We start from the raw sequence: 17223 nt of genomic DNA, 5'->3' as shown, positions 1-17223 counted from the left end.
TTTTCCCCAAAAGATGCGGGGATTAAATTAGAGTTTTCCATTTGCTATGTGGAAGTTTATTTCATAAGAGGAGAATAATAGTAGTGGTGGCTTCAAACAGAAGGCTGAACCTCAATTAGGACTGTGAGAAGGGCACAGCTGCTTGCCTTCAGGAAAAGACAGCCTAAATAAATGAAGCCAGGAATTCTCTTTTCAGAGCTCCTTTATACTATGAGTGCTAACTGCTGTTAAGCACCTAGCTTGGCAAAGCCTAGGCACGTGACTTCAGGAGCCCAGACCTAAGCTTTACTCTTCGGGTTTTAGTCCTCCTTTATAAAACAAGAAAAAAGTCCTCTTGCTTTTCAGGGACACTGTTAAACAGATAGATCAGAGATTCTCAGGGGATCAAATATCGATGTAATGTCACAGTGCAAGTATTTTAAGATTTTATCCTACATCCTTGTATCCTAATAATCTCATATTCTTGGCCTTTGAAAATGTCTATCTTTATAGGGAGAAGGAAGAGTATGAAAAGGAAAATGTCAAACCACACACACAAAAAAATCTTCAGCCTCTTACATGGAATATACAATAATTACTTCCAATCCTGGTATAAGGGTTAGTGGCAGTTGTTAAGCTTTTTACAATAAGAGCTTAAGAGGATGGGCATTATGTAATGCCCAGTTCCAAAAGTGTTTTATGAGCTCCGACATCTCTTTTTATGTTTTTGATAAAGGCTGAGCCTGAGTCCTCAGACACTACTTTGGCATAGTTACCTTCAGAGGTGCCAGGAAATGTCTATCCATTTTTTCTTGCTAATTTGCCTTGAAAACTTAATTTTGCTTTCTCTGTAGTTGTGATGGCTACAATGTGAAACAACTGGCACACTAGAAAGGGATGAAACAATAGCATTCTGCTGTCCAGAAACAGTATTCCCTACGGGAATTAAACCATGGGCTAGACACCAAGTTCCAGTTTGCACCTCTTGCCAATTTGTCCCTGGAGTCTTTATTGAAATAAAAGGAAGTTGGACTAGTACTGACAGGGACGATCTAAACTCAAAGTAGCTTCTATATAGTAAAATAAAGACCACGAAGTATTTTTACAGTTGAAAGGCAGACACATGGAAGTCAGAGAATGCAGAACTTAGATGTTTTAAGAAACATCACTTTGGCTTCATTTGTGTCTGCATCTTTTGCTACATGATCTAAGACTTCTTTTTATAGGATTCCATCAGTTAAAGAGAACAAAGGCTGGTACCTCATCCGTGTCGAGTTATTCAGTGTTTCTTCTACAAAACTGGGAGTAGACAACTGTGAATTTTCAGTTTGTCTTAAACACCTGATTGTACCTTCCAGTTATTAAAAAATGCATTCTCAGTATATGAAGATTTATGAAGTTTACAGGTGAAAGCCCTGGAAAATAAAAATTCTGGAAGTTAATTTCCTCCCATTTTTTTCAAAGTATTATTCGAGAGCTTTCTCCTGTGAATGTGTCTGCTCAGTGCTTCAGCAAATCTAACCTCCTGATTATACACAGATCTAATGTTATTTTAGACCATTTTATGAAGCCCATCACAATCACTATCTTCACTGGCAGACTGGAAAACTTTACAGATACTGAATTTTCTCAGTGTCATCCAAAAACTGACAAAAAGGGGAATTCCATATTCTAAGTCCTAAGCTAATTCTCTGTCTACCGAATGCCGTGAACTTACAATAAATATTTTTTTAACCCAAAATTTATGTAACATTTCATTTCACAATATGCTGGACTGGAAATGTCCCACTGTTTGTTTTTACTTTGAAAGAATATTTCCCACACAGTGTAACATCTGGAAAGATTGGCACTCAGTTCAATGAATAGCCAATACTGTCAAAAAAGCAGGTGGAAGAAAATTTTAATGTGACTCCATGAAGACTATTTGAGCAGTGGTGCTGAAACAACAGCATTGACCTCAGGCTTTGAGAAGCTTGGTAGGTAGATAGACTGTTACAAGAGGTCATACCTGTGCTAAGACTTTAGGTTATCACCAACAGACTGCTGTATTATTAAGTACCGTTAAAGGGATGCATTCATGACTTTGAATACATTGCAGTGCAGAGGATGTCTCTATGTACAACATATTACACTATGTTTCTGAAAGTCTCTTGCATACTAACAAAGACTACATTATCTCCCACAGGCAAAGATGGCTAAAGCACAAGGATTATTTCTGTAGCTTAACTTGGTTCTATTACTGAATGTCTGAACTTAATTTACCTGAGATATTTCTTGTGTGAAGTACCAGTCTGGATTCCTACATTCCTGAAGACTGTCTACCAGTGCCACCACTGAAACCAGCAGACTTCATACACTCCTCCATCTCAGAGGACTCTAAGGAGACTGAGGAAACACTGTGTGCATCACGTAGACTGACCAGAAAGTATGGAAAGCAGTAATAATTGGGGACGCATCAGAAGAAATAATGGACCACCAGAAGGGAAAGGGAAGAATGCTAATGACAGGTGAAGTTACACAAAAATGAAAAAGCACAAGCCCTTTGGGACATCCTCATTTGCCATTCCCACATTTACAGATTATGGCGAAAGGAGATTCCTGTAAGCATAGAATCCAAACTTCTGCATATGAATCACCACTTACTTGGCACTGTGCATCTTTTTAAAAAGATGCTGTTTTGCTCGGATTGGAGCTTGACCACTGCATTTCTCTTTAAAGCAGTGGCACAGCTCTCCACTTGCAGACCGCAGCATGGGCCCAAGCAGGTAGCTTGGTGCCATGCCCATTAGAGCACAGGATCTGGGCACAACAAAATCACCTTCCCCGAGCCTCGTCTTCCCCACACCCGGCCATCCACCATTTCCTACAGAAAGCACCTCTGCACGGGACTTCAATAAACAGCACTGCAATGCTGGCCCCGGGCACCCATCCCACAGCCCTGCTGCGAGGCTCTCCGAGTCAGCCAGGCCTCCTTCCCGCCCACCTCACACCGGCAGCCCGCAGGGAACCAAGGGAGGGATAGGTGGCTCCCGTGTTAGCAAGAGAAGCGCTGCAGCCAGGCAGAGAGGCCCTGAAGGCTGCGCATGGAAAGAGCCCTCGCACTCCCCGCCGAACGCTCCCCCCGCACCGATGGCGGCCGCACGGACGCGCGTAACAGAAGACGACGGCTCATACTGCGCCTGCGCTTCCTGCCCCCGCCCACCCAACAGGCGTCCCTACGGATGGAACCATGTGCCGCGGAGGGGGCAACGTGACCTCCCCCCCCCCCCCCCCGCGCGGCCCTTCGGCCACCGCTACTTGGTACAGCCCACTCCCATGTCTGTGCCGCCTCCTGCAGCTCTGCGCATGCGCGCCCGCGGGGGCTGCTCTTCGCGCTGCCGCGCTCGCCCAGCTTGAAATCTCGCGGCGCTTCCCCGCCTCTCGCCGGGGTTGTGCGCCTGTGCGCCGGGCCGCGCGTCAGCGGCGCGCGCCGGAGGCGGTGGCGGCGGGAGTCTCGCGGGCGCTGCCGCCGTCTCGCGGGAGGTGGTTGCCGGCGCCGGTGTGAGGGGAAGCGCGGGAGCCGTCGCCATGACCTCTGCTTTGGAGAATTACATCAACCGTATCCTTCCGGCGGGCGGAAACGTCCCGGGGAAGCCCTAGGGGCAACGGGAACGGGCCTTCCCTCTCCTTCGCGGGCGTGAGGGGAGGCCGGGTGCGGGGGGCCCAGCGGCTCGGTGCGGCGCCCGGCCCCGGGGGCTTGGTGGCTGCAGCGCGGCGCGGGGTTGGGTGCCAGAGCTGCTGCGGGCATCGGGTGCCTCCGGGCCCGGCAAGGTGTGAGCTGCGAGGAGGTGCCGAGCCCTAGGCAGGCTGCTGAAGGGCCTGTGAAAAGCATAGCGGCCGGGGCCTCTGGCCTCCTGCATCCCGCTGCCGCGGGCGGCTGCGTTGCTTGGGTCCTTCCTGGCTGGCTATGTCGGTTTCCCTTTACGTAAGGCTGGCTTGGCAGGTAGAACAGAGGTTACAGGAGACCCGGAGAATAGGGTCCGCTATAGTCTCCAGTGCTGCAAACCTGATCCTTGCTTGATCTGTGATGAGGAACGAGATTCACAACGGGCCTGGCCCCTTAAAGGGCTCTTAACGTGTTTAGTTAATAGCTTTACATCATTTGCTCGAAAGCTGTGAGTTAGTGTTCTTGGAACCCTTTTCTTGCTAGTTTTTTGTACTCCTAATAACCAATGGGCATTTTCAATTTTATTCACAGTCAGGTACTAACCCAAAATCGTTTAGGATGTGGTCATCAAATCTGACTAGTCAGACTTTCCGAGTGAGGGGGTGTAGAATGCCAGACTCGGGATCCCCACTGCTAAGCTGTTTTTTAAGGACTTAGCTTGAAGCGTTTATCAAACTGTTTATGTTCTTTCAACTTTGAGGTAGTGCAGTTAGTAATGGGAAGAGAAGCGCACTCAAATCTTTAGTCTGCTTTTAATGGTGTTCATGTTTGTGTATGACTCTCTGTGGTTGGGTAAAGTGAAACTTTAAAACAGATTGTCATAAAAAATACTATGCTGTCAAATGTTACTATCAACCATGCTGCTTTTTTTTTTTTTTAAAAGAAATGCTGATAATCTTTTCTGGCTCTTAATAGCTCTTAAAGCTTATATTACTTATCAGTGTTTCAGAAAATGCTAATGTTTCTATTTCAGATATCTCTAAACATTTCCTTAATGAACTATCAGGTACTGTTGCAGTAATTACTTCTGATGGAAGAATGATTGTGGTAAGACTTGTATTTTTTTAACATTTTATTTTCCCCCATAAAGACTTTCCATCACAGCAATAAAGAAACTGTGCTGGGATATTTTCACTTATATGTTCACACCTTTACAAACTTTTTTTTAAAGCTTTATGGCTGTTATTTTATACTGTATGATTTAAACACTTACTGATTCTTGCCTGTCAGCTTTGTCCATTGATAAACTTGTGTGTAGAAATGCTTTGACTTTTTGTCAAATGGCCTTTTCTATAGGAATGCACAAGAAAATGCATTTCTTTTTCTGTTCAGTAATGTGGTTTCCATCTAAAATGTCTTTTTTGTTCAGGAAGCTCTTCAACTTTCATGCTAACACCATTTCTTCCTTATGGTTATGGAAAAACATCAGCTGATTATTGCGCTGAAAAATTGTGGGATTCTGTTTAAGCCTAAAAGGCTGAGTATTGGCAAACTACTATGTATTAGACTGTATGACGTTTTAGTTTTATTACTTGTGTTATCTTTTTTCTTGTATCCCCCCCCCCCCAACTTTTTTTCGTTTGTGTTTTGAGTTTAACTTAATAGTATGATCATTGCATGAGGATTATATGTTTCTGTCTGTACTTAGTTTTGTGTGGCCTCTGGAAAGAGAAAACAGTACTTTTAGCAGAAAAATACTAGCTTCACCAAATCTTCTGTCTGGTTGGAGTCAGTCTGGTAAACTTTGTGGTGTGATAAAAGATACTTTCTACCAAAAAGATTTGAACGAAATTGGTATATATGACTCATTGTTACATGGTTAGATGATATAAATGGATATTACTACTGTTTGAATGATGGTATTTTACATGAGTTTAAATTTCCTAATCAATTACTGATGATAAATTACACAAATCAATTATGTTTTCATTTTTCCAAATGCATATTGAAGTGGCACAGAAATTGTTCTTTTTGGGGGGGGGGGGGTAATTTTGTGGAACCAGGCTAATTTCCTTCAAAGAGATGCCACTTAAAACTGCATATTAAGAACGGCTTCAATATTGTTGACCACAAGAATCCAATTTTTCTGTTCTTTGGTTTAATTAACTATTTATTTGATTTCTGGAAATACAAGGAAGACTAAAATAGTGTATAAATAGTAAAATTAGTTGTCTGGAGGGCCATCATTGGTAAAAGGGAAACTTTGCTACTTTTAATGCTAAAGGTTACTGTAGCTTTTAGCATGAACAATCAGTAGTAAATATAGATACTTCTTCTTAAATTGATTATTGCTTTTGAAGTTTCATTCTCCAGCTGTTTGTGTTTAAGCCTAACAATAAAACCTAAATAGAGCATCTGTTCTCTAGTACCTTAGTATTGCCACCTTGTTTAAGATACCCTTGAGAGCAAGGATGATAAATTTAAAAGGTAATTGGAGTGCTTTATTTTTGTGTGTTTTTCAGGGAACCCTCAAAGGTTTTGATCAGACCATTAACTTGATTTTGGATGAAAGCCATGAACGAGTGTTCAGTTCTTCACAAGGAGTTGAGCAAGTAGTGCTGGGATTATACATTGTAAGAGGTGATAACGTGTAAGTATAGCATATTCTTGGTTAAACCAATTAATAAAAATTTAGCGTGTGTGTGTATACATAGATAACATATCTGTATACATCTTGATAGACCCAGACATCTTGCATCTTTGTATTTGTGGGTAGCACTGATGGTACTGTCAAAGTGGAGGCACATTGAATAGCAAATATCTGTGCTTCTGTTACAGAAGTGATTGCGTTGTAAAGTTAAGATATTGTTAGTCTAGAGTTACCGTGCTGTAAATTATCCAGCTCATGTACAGATAGCAATCTAGGAGAGGTCAGTATAAAACTCAACATTTTCCTTTCTTGAGTCTAGGCATTGTGTAGATGTTCTTTATTCCAGCCTGTGAGAGGCAGGATCTGTTGATGGAGGAACAGAGAAGAATGAACAAAAGATGAGATAGAACTTGTGTACAAAAAGTCAGCAATCTAGTATACAAAGTTTACTTTTAACAGGATTTTTTTAGATCAGGTGTTCACAGCGAACACTTTATAATCTGGAAAATGCATGAAGGTTCTGGCTTGACAGTGTAACAACTTTTGAAGCCCATGTAGTGACAGGTCAAACCCATGAGTTGATATTTGCTGTAAAATGCCCTGACAAAATGAGAGTAAAAGCTCATTAAATGCAGAGAAAAGTAGCTGATGTAACCCTCCCATCTGTTTGGCACAAGAGAAGTGGAAGGAAGGCCTGGTAAGTGGGCCTGCTAGGAAGATGACTTCTGCAGCAGCATTCTGAAACCGATGGCAAAAAATGAGATTATTTTTTAACTCAACCGGAAAAAGAGCGTGTTGCAGGGACCAATGTGTAAACCCGGATAAGAATTTTCATCTTCTAATTCTAAGGAATATTGCAGTACAAAGAAATGTCAAGACCTAGATTTATATCTAGGTGCGTTTATCTAATGTCATCAAGAAAGCGGATCATTTTGGAAGGCTTTCATTGCTTTCGACTTAAGCTTTTAAGCAAAAATAAAGATATTGACAAATGTACAAAGATAGGGCTAAGTATCCTACTGTACCAGTAACTTTTCATTCAAATAGTACAAATGTGTATTAAAAGCCAAATAATTGTTTACTATTTCACTTTTTCACTGTACCAGTCTGCCACATTACTCAAATATACTCAAAACATTCTTTTATAGAAACTATTCTGTTTTCTTGTAACCTTAACAAACTCAAGAAACATATTGATTAGAAGAAATAATCTTGCATTCATGCAACTTTTATCATACAGAAATTCAGCATTGTTGTAGGCAGAAGAAAAAAGAAACAACAGCTAAGTAACAGTAACTTCAAAATAGGGGACTCTCAGAAAGTAGAGAAGCTATTGAAAAATAAAATAAAAGAAACAGTCATGGGATAAAGTGCTTCCAGGCATTTCAGTGTGCATCACTAGAAGCTTGCAGTGAATATGCAGCACCAATCAGAAAAACTCAGTATGGTTCAACAGCAATTAAAGGTTGTTAGAAGGAAAAAGACAACTTCTGTTTTAGAAGTGTGTGATGAATCAGGAAAACAACAAAAAAATAGTAATACTAGAAAGTTATGTGTAAAACTCTAACAAAAACTGTGAAGAAAAGCTGCTTAAAAACCGCAAACCTCTTAAATACATGTGTGTGTTTTGCTGCATGAGAAGCATAAAGCCTATGAAAGAGACATCAGGAGTGGCAGGTATTGTTTGTTCCTTTTACATCTAGGAGAATGAGATCTCTGATGAAATAAGCTGTATTTCTTGATGTGAACCAAAGAAAAAATTATGCTTTGATATCATAGACAGTTTTTAATCTAAGGAAATGTTTTAAATTGAAGTGTCACTTTGGAAAAAGCTAATAAACGGAATAGTAACGAGCATCCAGGATCAAGTTATTTTCATGCAAGAATTCTGGAGGGACCCGAATCTGAAATGAGGTTCCATGCTGGTCAGTGGTTTGAATATTAAATTGGCGTAAGCAGTTTACATTTTTGTTGTCTAAGCTCCCAGCATAGTGAAGCTCTAGGCAGTGATGGAACTAAGAAAGCTCCTCAGCTGACCAGATTTCTGTTTCAAGGCAAGTTAAATTCCTCTTTAGTTTCCACTGACTGTCATGGGAGCCTAGACACCTGTATTGGGATGTCTTACTCTTAAGCTCAGTCTCGACCTGGTCTCTGGCTATTTTTTATTTAAATACCGATTCACTGGGAAGAAAGAATATTGGGGATTATTAGGAAGAAAACTAAAACAGGAGACATTGTCATGTCATTGCTAAAACACCTGGTATGCCGCTATCTTTAGGGGGGTGCAGTGTGAAAATGCATGAAGAGCGCAAGTGAGAGTAACTAGAGGTATGAAATGTGTTCTGTCAAGGAAAGGCTAAATAGGCAAGTTCTTCAGTTTGGAAAAAGCACAGCTATAGTGGTTATTGGTTGCTGTGAAATCGGGAGTAGTAGAAGGAGATGGAAAGATAATTGCTTCATTTAAATTCCTCTAGTTTTTTTCTGCTATTGAAAATGGAAGATAATCCAACAACAAGTTATGTATAAAGGTATTGCACTGCACACTGTAAAACTTAATCGTGGAACTCACTGCTGTAGGATGTAGTAAAGACCAAAAATAGAAGTTATTGGGTGGATTAATATAACATAGTTTGGTGGCTGTTAATTCATTTTGTGGATCAGCCACTAGCTCATAAGTCTCTGAAGTGGTGAATAGAAGGATATGCCAGAAGGATTAGCCTCTGTTCTTATGTTCCCTCTGGGTTAGTTCCCATCCTGAGCTAGTATGACTTCTATTACCTTAACCTTCTTTTCTCCTTTAGAGCAGTTTTACTGAGTCTACTAGTGTTTTAGTCCAGGTAAGTCTTAACATAGCATAGCTGAAATACTATATATTCTCCCTTGGATAAATTAATAACATTTGTTGAAGGAAATTGTCTTGCTTATCTGATGCTGTATGCACTTAATTGCTACGGTTAGACATTACTCTTGATAAGCTATTCTTTTTCTAAAAGGTTTCCAGTTCTTGTTTCAGAGGCTAACCTACTGCCTAAAACAGACCAGTAGTATTTGGTTCTTACAACCTATATCTTTAAAAAAAAAAAAAAAACAAAACCAAAAAAACCCCCAAAAAACCCAAACAAACAAAAAACCCCAAAACTTCCTTTAGCCTCTACTTATAGCCATCAAAATTTGAAGTTCAAAGGATAAAGCTCTACAATTTAAAAAAAAAAAAGTCTTCATTAGCAAGTTAATTTTGTGGCTTTCCAGATTTGCACCAGGGGATTTCAACAAATGATAACCTGTTTTTTATTGCAGTGCTGTCATTGGTGAAATTGATGAAGAGACAGATTCAGCTCTTGACTTGGGGAATATTCGAGCAGAACCTTTAAACTCAGTTGTGCATTGAAAAAATGAAAATGCACAGGGACTTTGTAAATCTTTGGTTGTACAGACCTATTTAACAACATGGATAATTTTTACAAATTGTGTTTAATTTGTTTAGTCACCAGTTTTTTATTATGGATATGTTGTAGTTTTTGCATGTAAATTAAAGTTTCTACGTTTTACTAAAGACGCTTTCATTGAATTTCCTTTGGAGTTTCATGCTGCGTAATTTCACTGTAAAATACATACTGGGAAATACTAGTAATATCAGTGATAGTCCTGATATTATGTATATGTACCTTGTTCTTAAAATAAGATCTCATTCCTAAAGGTAAACCAAGGCTCTTTGTGTTAACACAAGATTATTTGGAGGTAGATTGTGTAACAGTGAATTTTAACCGTCTCTAAATGTAGTTCTGGCTGTAAGTAGAGAACTGGTTTTTTTGTGAATTTTTGTTTTGTAGGATAGAAAGCAAGAATGTTAAAAGCTTTCACAGTCAAATTAATGACTTGTGCATGTAATAGGTTTTTTTGTTGTTTATCAAACATTGTTCTCTAGTTCACAAGACTATACTGGAGGTGCAGGAGTTCTTAGTGTCTTGCAGACAAATTAAATTGGAGAAAGAAAGACTTTTGAGCAGGAACACAGAACCTAAACCAAATATGCACATTTATTTGAAGCCCATTAAATTCCAGACCAGCTCATTCTCTATCTTCTCTTCTCAGCAGCTATCATGTTGCTCAAAATCTATAGAAAGAGAATTGTGTGTTTGCTAATGTGTAACCATTGTCTTGCTAGAGTGTAGTTTAGAGGACACAGTAGTACTTTAGATAGATTATTTCTTTTGAATGAAATTTGCCTTAATGTAGAAAATAAGAACCATGTGTAACCATAATAGACCTCTTCTTATACATCAGCAACAGCCAAGTTGTTAAGTGGGACAAGCTCTGTGCTGCATAGTGTGTTTTAGGCTACACCCGATTCACTACCCAGCAGAAATACTGGTACAGTGGCAGTGAGAGGAAGTTAGTACTGTTGGACAAAGCTGTTTTTCTTGTCCTCTAGTATGCCAGCAGGTCCAATATTTTTTTCCCCATATATGAATGTGCTGTCAAAAAAAGTTATTTTAATGTGCATATTTGTTTTTTTATATTGATTTTAGTATTAAGTAGGATTTGGTACTTTTCGTTGCAAGTTCACTGTTTGGAAACCAAATACATAGAACTGAAGATATTTGTTCTCCATGAAATCTGGTGCTCAATTCTTGTAGGTTCTAGCTTGCTTTCTGAGATTGCTCTTGGTGGAGCATGTGAAGCACAGCAAACCGTTTTTGCCTTTATCCATCTTGTGACCTAGTAAAGTAATGTCTTGTAGTTTTCTGTCCATATTTCTGCAGGGAATTGCTGAGCAGGCATCGAATAAAGCAAATCAGGGTTTTTTGGTGATTACTGAAAGTCAGGAAAGTCTGGCTATAAGTCATGTCAAAAGAATTGATCAGTTTCATTAAACAGTCAACAAAATCGTGTATAATGAAAAGCCCTTTTGCTACTGAAACACTGATATCAGCACAAGAGAAAAAGTACAGAAAGTTAATTGCATTGATAAGGCAGATTATGTAAATTAGCTACTCTAGGGCTCAGCAGAAAAAAATGCAGAGGTGAAGAGCAGAATCAGGATGATCTGGTTTTAAATGCACTACTTAGCCTTGGATGTGTTAGGAGAGTTATAGTTGAAATACATAGGTTGAATACTTGTAGAAGCACTGGAATGATTAAGAAAATCTGTTGCTTTATAACTGAGGAATTATGTTTGAAGCTGAGTTATGGAATGTTAATGCATATGGAGAGCATCTGTCTCAAGCACATCATTTGCAATGCAACTCCTTGGTCCTGTGTTTGGTTGAGGACTTAAAATAAGATGGGCTGCTGATTTTAGTTGAAACTATTTTCTCTATCCTTGAAGTGATGATTGCAGATGCAAAGCTATGGAACCAAGCTGGTGAAGCTGATCAGTAAAATCCAGGGACTGACCAGATGAGAATTCTGAGTAGTTCAGGAACTGCTGAAGCAGGAAAAATGCAGTCTGGAAAATAATATTTTCACACAGTTAGGTGTTTAAAACACAGATTGTGAATCCTGTTGTCTTCCCTTCAGGTGAGTGACCTCAGCTCCTGTACTTCTTCTGGATGTGTGAAATTGTGCGTGCAGGGTGGGGAGGGGTTACAGCTTAAAGAAGTTAAGATGTGTCTCCACTCACAGGCTGACCTAAACTTAGGGCATTCTCCAAGGGATCAAGAAAGATAAGTTTAAACTCCCTTTCAGAAAAAGATCCTAACAAAAACTGGCTGCACAAAGCCTGAATGGGTTGTCAGATTGATTCTTCTGCAGTGACGTAGGCAAAGGATGGCTGGCTCACAGGTCTGATTGGGATTGTGGGCAGTAACTCAGCCCTGCCAAGACAGAGCCGCCTTGGAAGCAAAGTTCTGTCTAAGACCTTAAAACTGGCAGCTGTGGAGTTTGCTTACCTTCATGCTTAGACAGCAGCAATGTAAAGCTTTTCAGACTTGTGATTTTTGGCTTACACTCAAATTTTGTTTCAGTTTCTGCACCAAATTTTGCTTCAATTTGATGCCATTGGTTTTGGTCTGGTTTTGACCAAAGCCTCTTCTGGATGTACTGGTGAAGGGATCAAAGCCAGGAGACCCAGTGAGAAGGGGTTTCTTGAAATTGAATCTAGGGCCTGATATGCTTTTAAAAATTATAAAATGAAATTAAAGCCTTGTGAACTTATAGGAGCTCTAATCCATAGTGGATAACTAGGTTCCTGTAAATATGTGGTAGAGAGAAAGCACTCAGGAAAACAGTATTTCATGCAGGAAGTTGAATTATAACCAGTCTGAAACAGTATTTTTATTGAATCAAACCTGTAGTGCGGTCCAGCTGAAAAACAGATCACCAATGAAAGCTAATAATTTTTTTATATCAATTAATTTCATAAAATGAAGAAAAGCAGCAAAAATAAATGGGATTGAAACCAGAAGGTGGACATGGAGTGATGACCTTGTATTAGTGGTTCTAAAAAAGAAAGCTAGAGAATGTTAGTCCCCAGAGGAGGAAGAGTCTAGGGTGGAAGTTCAGCAAGTGTGAAGGTTGTGTATGTATCTTGACTCCAGGTGAACCCACACTGCAGCTAGTGTAACAAAAGTGTTGAAAGTAGTAAAGAGGTAAAACATAAAGGAAATTAAGTGGAGTTGAATTTTTGAGAGGAAAAGTTACCTCCTCAGATGCTGAGGAGGTATGAAAGAGGACTGGAATGGAAAAAGAGCACCACAGATCATTATTGTGTGTTGAGCAGGGGTATGCCAGTTGGTGTGTGCCAGCTGGCTGGGGCGAAGGTTCTCCTTGCTGTTTCCCACTGATTGTAGAGAGGTAGCAAAGCAAATGTCTCCTAGGAGATGAGGAGTAGTATTGTCTGCAAAAAGCCTTTGCTTTATTTTTGCTGGAGGGAAAAGTACTCTCAACAAAAAAAAGAGTAACTCCCTTCTCGGATTTGAAGGCACCCCCAGTGAGTTCTGACCGCTGTGGCCGTATGACTGTCAGTGTGTTCCTTGGGGTATGTGAAGAGCCGTGCTGAGATAGGAAAAAGGGGTCTACTGTAGTCCAGTGTTCTTGGAAACTGTCTTTTCCTGCAAAGAGCCTAGTTTAAAGATCCAATAAATAACAGGTGATATTCAGTAAAATCCAATGAGTCCTTGCAGAGTAATAAACTAATGTTACAAAAATGAGCAGGGCAGAGAAAGGTGATGTTAAGGACAAAAGGAAGTAACGCTGAATTGGAGGTAATCATCATATTCCATTAAGTTTCCTGCATTGCCCTAGGTAGGTCACTTCCTCCTTTTGTTTGTTTAATAGAGATCTTGGAATGAAAGGACAAGTCTTGACTACTACTGGAAAAGGATGCCTCCAGTGAAATGACTGAGCTGGCTTATAGAGAGATTAATTAATTCATTTGGTGTGCATGAAGCAGCGGAGAAGCCATCTGTGGTCCAAGGGCAACTTGCCTAATTGCAGTCTATGTGAAGTGCCTCCATGTCCACTTCACATACTTGCAATCAATGTTCTTCAAATATTACATGGCCTACAGGCAGGTTACTGGATTGAAAGAACATGGATTCTGTTTTGAGGACTTACTCTGACAGTGGAGAATTGCTGTACGAGACAACCTTTGCTATCAACTATAGCCTGTTATCCTTAGTCCCTGGAGTAAGTGTTTATTCTTCAATGCATTTTAGAAGGAAAGCAGCTGAGAGACATACCAAACATGCTGTGCTAGAGCTCAAGATAAAGTACGGATGGTTTGTATGATAGATCTACCTCATGGCCATTGCCATGCTACTTTCATAGCAAATGTACCAGATCTGTATGCTTGAGTAGGTGCTTTGTACCCATGGTAACATAATTCTACCTCAGCTTCTGCTGCATGAAGCTGCCCTCACTAAGAATTTTATTCTGTAAATTCATACAGAAATGATCCTAAATGCCAGTTGTGTTCTCCATGCATTGGTAAGAAGGGATTTAATTTGTTCCACAGTTAACGTGACAAATACCAAGCCATGAGCTGTTGTTCCTTTAGGAATTAAATGACGACCATGAAGGCACTTCTCAAGAAGGTAGAAGCCTCTGTTGAAGAGAGTTCAAAGTTATGAATGTGAGTCATGCCAGTGAAACATCAAGATGGTTTGTGCTTGCTAGTTATATTTGATCTATGGTACATTTTGGCACCTGTGTATGCAACTCTACTGAGTTTTACTAATTGTGTTCTTATTTCTGCTTTCTAGTTGGGGAAACTGCAGCTTATTGATAAGAATCATGAAAATAAGTCTAGATTTTTTTAAGTGGAAGAAAGTTCTTCAGTCACAGTAAAGATACAGAAAAGCTATGTCATATCAATTAGTCTTAGCTTCCCTGTTGCTCAAACAATAAGGCATACTTCAAGTATCAGGTATTCATAGACAAAAAAACCACAAAACCCAGATGTGCCAGAAGGTGATATCTGTACAGACCAAGCCTTGAGGTGAGGGAGGGAAGGCTTGTACCAGGCTTAGGTTAAAAACATGACAGAAGATAGTAGAGGCAGGCATTTGTCCTGGAAATCCTGTTCCCTATTGCCTCTTCCAGTGTGCTATATTCTGTCTTTGTGGTCCTTTTCAGGGGCCTTTTGTTTTTTGTTTTTTTACAGTAATTTTTACAGTAATGGCAGAAATGCTGACATTTCTTCCTGTAGCATCATTTTCCCTGAAGAAAATAAAAGCTCCACTGACAAAGGTGGAAATCAAAGCTGCAAGCACAATAGCATTCAGACTTTTGCCAAGAACTACTTCCTAGCACTAAAAGCCTGACTTATCTAGGCGGTAATATCTTCCTTCCTGGAGCCTTGCAGCATGTTCCAGGAACTGGAACTTGCGTTGAACAAGATGCTGCTGCTGTTCAGCCTTACATCAGTAACAGTGCCACTGAATGCCAAGAAATTTCACTCAGTGCTGAACTTCTTGCCTGCCACTTGTGCTTTTAGATAAAAGGGGCTTGTTGCTTGAGGGAGCACAAAGGCATATGCATGTACTGGTTTTGGCCACTAAAACATCTTTAATGGTTGTCCTGCCATCTTTTTGTTTTATAGGCTGGATTTATCTTACCTTTAATTTAGTGTCAGTTTTTCCAGCAGTGATGATTACAATGCTCTGCATAGAAACTGGAGTGGAAATTACACAGGTGGAGAAATCAAAAAAGCTGGATGTGAAGGAGTGAAATCTGTAAAAAATAGAAGTAAGCAGGATAGAAACCAGTTGAACATGGACAAAGTTAGGTTTTACAGCAGTGCTCATTGTAGCGAAGTTCTCTAACACAGATACAGTTATTGTGCATGTCATTCATAGTATGAGAAATACTGAGAAATTGTGAGACAACATTCTCTACTCAGAAATATTTTAAGGCACTAGAATTTCATATGGAAGCTTTGTCTCCTAAAATGTTATTCTTATAATTATGGTTCTTTGGATTTTTGTGCTTAAATCTTTGGGAATTCTCACTTGTATAATTTCAGACTTCAACTCTGCTTATGATGCAGATGAAACCTGTGTGCAGATGAACGCTGGGATATTTCTTCAAACTGGCCAGAGTTGCTGGTGGTGTATGGCAAGGATCTGCAGTATTTGCACTGATGGAACATGCAGGTGATGTAGTGCCCTCAGATACAGGGGACAGATTGTCAAAATTGTATTCAAAGCAACATGCATGCAAAAGACCAGGAAAACATGCAGCAATAAAAACCCTAGCGATTTACAACCATTTCAAACTCAGTTTATAGCATTTCCAATGAATAAAAACAGTTCTTGCCAACTGCCACCTAAATACCGCTTCATCTATACCATTTCATCTACACAGACTGGGTTTACGGGAGTTCTTTTTTGCACTGAGTTGCCGTGCTGAACAGAAGCCAAGGCAGGAAGTGATTATGGCTAAGGAGCTGATGCTGATTGAAAACGTGTGATGCTGCAGAGGAAGTATCACACAATAGAACCTCAGTTAGTTTGGAAATAGATTTCAAAAACAGGGCACATTAAGATGTAAACAGTCAATAGCACTGGGCCCCACCTTTCTCCTAACAATCAGATCATTAGCAGTAGGAGTGTGCAGAATGATTTCCATGATTAAACTGCAGGCGCAAAATGCGTGAAAGTGCATGCTCATCAATGCCAAACGGAAACAGCCTTCTTGCTTTTTACTGTGTTTTTTCTACTGCTTGTCCTGACTCATCCTGGGTACAAGAGTCAGGCGTAAGTGCAGCTTAAATCTAGGAAGTGCAAATGTTCAAGGTCTTTGAAAAGGCAGGATTAAGATTCTTTTGTGAACTATAATGGGGTAGGATTGCTCTCTGGAATTGCACTTCTGACTTTCAAGACTGCTTCCCTGAAAAGTCATCAGCTCACATTCAATTAAAATTATCGGGATCTGAGTGGAAACAGTCTCTGAGAAATGGAACAGAATTCAAATATTTGGTAGAGTTAGCTATCGTTATAATTTAAGTGATGATTGTTATGTGGGTGAAGGGGACAGCTCCCTGTTTTATCTAGAGACTAGTTTAACAAACATCTTGCATAGTTTATAACATCCATCAAGTAATTTTGAGTTTTATGCTCCAACTTTTGATTCCACTGTTTTTCAGAAGTCCAGCCAGTGCAGAAAGCAGTAAGAAAGACAAACTTAAATCAGAGTCATACCATTTCATCTCTGGCTAAGACATGTATAATGCTCTACAACCGCATTGTGTATGTTAGTAGTTTTGGGTTTGGTTCTAACTATGCTTTTTCTGAGTTTCAACAGCAAAGCGCAGATGTGGGCAGAATTGCCTGTAGCTGAAATGGAAGTGCCAGGCTACCCTACTGCTAATGCCACACTTGCAACACAGAGATGTATGCAGAGCAATGCCCTTCATCATCTTGGGCCTTTAAGCAGCTGAGCATTATTCATGAAAGCACTGAAGTTTCCATGCAGCTTGCCATGCACCACCTGAGCCTTAGTAACT

The 17223-nt window shown here is 40.0% G+C and overlaps 1 protein-coding gene across 1 annotated transcript; it reads left to right on the top strand.

Moving 5' to 3' along the window:
• Positions 1-3427: 3427 nt before the first annotated feature.
• LSM8 (LSM8 homolog, U6 small nuclear RNA associated) lies at positions 3428-9828 on the top strand. Its single transcript, XM_030015131.2, has 4 exons — positions 3428-3577; positions 4692-4732; positions 6148-6275; positions 9573-9828. The coding sequence occupies exons 1-4, from the start codon at positions 3547-3549 to the stop codon at positions 9661-9663; spliced, it is 291 nt and encodes a 96-aa protein (XP_029870991.1). The 5' UTR covers positions 3428-3546; the 3' UTR covers positions 9664-9828.
• The last annotated feature ends 7395 nt before the right edge of the window (positions 9829-17223 follow it).

Source organism: Aquila chrysaetos, chromosome 5, assembly GCF_900496995.4.
Source record: "Aquila chrysaetos chrysaetos chromosome 5, bAquChr1.4, whole genome shotgun sequence".
NCBI lineage: Eukaryota > Metazoa > Chordata > Aves > Accipitriformes > Accipitridae > Aquila > Aquila chrysaetos.
Note: the sequence above shows the minus strand (reverse complement) of the source record. Positions and strands in the feature narration are given on the sequence as shown.